Source organism: Amphiura filiformis, chromosome 11 (genome assembly GCF_039555335.1).
Source record: "Amphiura filiformis chromosome 11, Afil_fr2py, whole genome shotgun sequence".
Taxonomy (NCBI): domain Eukaryota; kingdom Metazoa; phylum Echinodermata; class Ophiuroidea; order Amphilepidida; family Amphiuridae; genus Amphiura; species Amphiura filiformis.
In genome coordinates, this window is record NC_092638.1 from 59,397,020 (window position 1) to 59,401,829 (window position 4,810).

Here is a 4,810-nt window from a genome sequence, read left to right on the forward strand (position 1 = left end):
ACAACGTTGATACGTCAGATTTCGGAATTTTATTAAAAATAGGCATAAATCACATTGAACAGGTTGAATGCTGGCAAAAGTAGATAAAATAACTATGGGTCGAATTTACATTAATCAGTGTCCTGGGGCCAGGATAACATTTAGGACTCCTTCGAATTCTAAAACAATACTTCGCCAAATGTCCTTGCTTTCATTTTCTCATTTAATTTGTTTTAATTTTAATTAATTTCTTTATCCACTGGCTCTCTGATAAATCCGGTATTGCCAAATATTTCTTGTCCATTACCCGTGTTAATCTATTTATTTATTAAAATGAACCATCTATTACATTCCTATAATACAATGTATAGGCCTAGTGTATTTGATAACAAATTTGTTTTTATTTTGATTGGAATTTGGGTTTCATTACACGATTTCATAATAAGATATGTTTGGGCATGGCGGAATTAGTATATGATTAAAAACAGACATACTCTTAGGCCCCCTTTTTTAATGTTTGTAGGCCTACATTATTGATATCAATATTTATGTACAAAATGCAAAATAATGTATATATATTTGATTGTTTTGTAAACATTAAATTTGATGTTTACTCATAATTATGTCTGGAAAAGTCAGGGAAAAACTAAGGAGTATCGGTATTTAGTTTCCTGGGAAAGTGGATCAGATGAGCAGTGAGTAAAAACATTTGCCCTAAATCTTTATTTGATTTTCATTGTTTTATGAATTTATTAGGGCTACTGGTAAAGTGCAGAAAAAACCTCCAAACGCACTCTAGGATTTTTCATCAGCAGCAGTAGAAATTTCTCTTGCATAGATTTTCTGGTGACCTCGCTTGGATTTAGCAAACAATGAACCGTCAGGATTATAGCGCGTTATTTAATCTGATTCAACTCGTCGTGGCACGTATATTTATTGCACGTGTAATACTTTTTGACGTCACGAAAAGTATTGTACATACAATATTGCACGTACAATACGGAGTCTGAAGCTAGCCTTATTGATACTCGCCTGTTGTATAGAGCGTTAATATGATGCCGGATCAGTGACCAATTTAATGGCGAAACCCCTTTATTCGAAACAATGGTACCACTTTTATGAATAGCCTGTCGCAACTTCTAATCGGCATCAAACGAACAAAAGATTATATAATCTATTGCGACTCTATTTCTATTTAAAAGCTCTTTGGGTATATGGGCATTGCCTAGTTAACGTCACTGTGTGAAAAATAACCAGCCAATATTTAAAGTACTCTCTGAAATTCTAGAAAATATAGTTTTGTAACATGTCCTTAATTTTTAGCTATTTTAGGTGTTTGGAAATATTCGCACTTTGGTGTTTTAGTGTGTGTTATAGGTATAGGGCATGATTGCCTAGTTAGCGTCTCTGTGTGAAAAATCAGAAAAATAACCGGCCAATATTTAAAGTACTCTCTGGAATTCTAGAAAATATAGTTTTGTAACATGTCCTAAATTTTTAGTTAATTTAGGTGTTTGAAAATATTCGCACTTTGGTGTTTTAGGAAGGATATGTAAAAGACAGATAATAACAAAAAAAAATGAAGAAATTATTTCCAAACCGTGCTAAGTCTACAACCATTATGTTTCTCATTTTCAAGAATGCTGGTTAACAATATGCAGACTAGTGTCTCATTTCGGAAACAAATCCTACACAGTATTGTTACCTTGCGTTTGCTTTATAATCGTTCACCCAACTGAAACTATAATACCAGCTCATTGCAATATCGCACAGGTAAAACTGAAACATGTATAGTGTGGATTTAACCAGAGAAGATCTGATTTAACATAGTTGAGCTGTTTTCAATGGGTGTTATCTTGGTTTAATAGCATTTAATGGGGGTTTAATCCTGCAAAGGTCGTGGTGAATTCTACTGTAGACAAAACTGCATCATGTTCTCCCGGAATGAACCAAACTACATGCGTTATGAGTCAAAGACCATAAACTAATGTTCTTACCTGCATTGTGCTGATACACTACTGTCCTGTTGAGAACATATCCCATGATTGACATTACAATATGGATTAACAGTGTTCAAACATTGTGAGAGACAGACAGGCAGACCATCAATGCAATATGGATCCAAGTATGTACCAGGGCTACATGACACTTCGGCGTCATTTACACAAATAGATGTTGTTTCTAAGTAAATAAAAACAGTACAGATTTACTTGACAAATCACATAGACCAGAATCCAGATCTTAACTTGAGGCGAGTAATGGAGCAGGCCATCAAATTTTCTATTACTACGTTGCTATCGCTAAGCTTGAACTTTCTCACATAGACTGTAGATTATGATTAGACTCTCTGCTTGTTTTGCCAAAGCATTCTGGTTTTTGCTTAGAGCACTTAGAGTTGCTATATGACATAACATTTACAATTACACCCTGCTAGGGTGAAGCATATAGGCCGCCTCCTTCTTCATTATTTAATATATAATTGGCCGCTGAGACACAATGAGAGAGTTATCATGGGGACTTAAGTTGAGATTGCCTGAGTACCGACTGTGAACTCAGGTAGCACAGTGGTAAAGCTCTGGACCGGTAATCCAGCGACCGGGGTTCAATCCCCGCTGAGTCCTGATTTTTTCTCTCTCAATATTTTCATATGCCAGTTTGCTCGAGCCCCAATCACGCCATTTACAATAATCGTTAACCTTCTTCCATGGGTTTCAATATTTCCATTAATTTTAATCAAATATGTGAAGATGTGTGACCCAATTGATCTCCGACTATTATACCTCTGGCCCTCTTTACCGCAGTACCCAAGTATTAGCCTACCTAGAGGAGCAGCGCATTCTGGGCATACCCCGAGAGAAAGATTCCCAATGAAACCATCGTCGACATAGCCACCTATGGTCAATGCATACACCTCATCCGCTGTCAGTCCTCTCTCTGTTGAGTCCATATCGTTCCAGGTGTATATCACTTCGTGGTCAACATATAATGGATGTATCAAGTTATCACCGTCTTCAACGAGTTGTTCACTAATAAAGAAAATGTACCAGTGACTATAGTGAGAACGGTTCGATAAAAGTTACCTTTGTTCCTATTGAATGTAATCATTTCACCTACACAAACTGTTACATACACACAAAGAGAGCGACATCCCGGGGCGACATCTGATACCGAATGAGATGTGCAGATATGTCAAACAGACAGAGCAGGCCTTGGTTTCAAAAAGAACCAGAAACTGTTAAGAGACATAAAACCCCAAGAACACAGGAAATGTCTCACTAGTCTAGTAAAAGACGTAAATGAAGATGACATGCTTGTATACCTCTATGGCTGCGCCAAACAAGGACATTGGCTCAGATGGGACTCTGCCATGTACTACTAGATACATCTTGGAAGAAGCTCCTTTATGTATGGACACCAGAGCTCATATCTTTCCATGTTAATGCCATCCACGACCAACTTCCATCACCAGCTAATTTGAGACTCTGGGGAAAGACCAACCTCGGATCATGCAATTTATGTCATCATAATAACTGCACTCTATTCCATATCTTAAATGGATGTAACTATTCTCTGCAGAGTGGTAGATACAACTGGAGACATGATCAGACACTGAAAGCTGTAGCAAATGGTATAATGCCCTTCATTGAAGAGGCAAATCAGAAGTCGTACACCCCTGCAGAAGATACCAATTATATGACTACTATCAAATTCCGCACTGCAGATGGTGTAATCTACCGGAATCCAGCACTGCCTCTTCCAAAAAGAGATCCAACAAACCTCTTACAGAAAGCCAATGACTGGGAATTTCTGATGGATGAGGAACATAAGCAAGTAGTATTTCCTCCCATAATCACAGAGACTGCAAAACGTCCTGATATTACAATCTATTCTGAAAGGACCAAAACAGTTATCATCATTGAGCTTACAGTCCCAATGGAAGAAAACCTGTCAAATGCTAATGCAAGAAAGAAAAGCAAATACCAAGATCTTGTAGCAAAGATCTTGGAAGCAGTTACAACACATCGCTGACAAAATGCATCGCTGCTCTCGGAGTACCAAGTGGAAAGAGACGTAACATCATGGATGTGGCTTCTAAAACCGCACTCAGAACCAGCTATGTGATATGGTTATGCCGTCAAAGCAAAGCATTCCGACAGATAGACCTGATTCAAAGCTGGAAACCGTCTCCATGTGAAGATAAAGAAGACGAACCAGCACAAGACACTCACCCCTAAATATGCCAAGTGATACTTATAAAATATTCCTCAACGACACTTTTTCCAATTTTGTCATGTTCCAATAGAGAACTACACCAGGAGTACTCATCTTAAGAAGGGTGAAATTAGACTCCGAAGATGACCGCGCTGGTGATCTACCAATGAACTACCCCTCCAACTGATAGTAAGACTAGGTTCCTGTGACCAGTCATTGTCCGTAATGACATTGCACATCCCAGTTCCAGCAATGCAAGCTCTGCTCAGCTGACTCTAGCTAAAGGGTCTGCTGGGTAATATAGGGGCATTGACTTAGCACGCTGGTTTACACCACTCATACCAGCTGTTCCTAGCCTGAAAGTAGGATGGAGTGCCCAATATCTGATGATGGTTTAATTAAATCTATCTCTGAGGGAACCGGGACATTTGGGCGCCCTTAAAACCGGTTTAACCAACCAGAGTCTGGTCCTAAGTCCAGAGACCTCAGAGAAATGATTGATGCTTACCAAAGACAAGGAGATATGCGGTTCAAGAAATATTTCCCAACACACCTTCAAAGAGGCATTATAATGGAGTGCTCATCTGTATAAGGGTGAAATAAGGCTCCGAAGCTGACT

General features: G+C 38.5%; 1 protein-coding gene across 1 annotated transcript; it reads left to right on the forward strand.

Annotated features, from left to right (window-relative positions):
• The first annotated feature begins 3,333 nt into the window (after positions 1 to 3,333).
• LOC140163819 (uncharacterized) lies at positions 3,334 to 4,008 on the forward strand. Its single transcript, XM_072187135.1, has one exon. It carries the CDS (start codon positions 3,334 to 3,336, stop codon positions 4,006 to 4,008), a length of 675 nt encoding a protein of 224 aa, XP_072043236.1.
• The last annotated feature ends 802 nt before the right edge of the window (positions 4,009 to 4,810 follow it).

What these genes read in the sequence shown, in the direction of transcription:
- LOC140163819 (XM_072187135.1), top strand. Translation starts at nt 3,334, where the DNA reads ATGGGACTCTGCCATGTACTACTAGATACATCTTGGAAGAAGCTCCTT.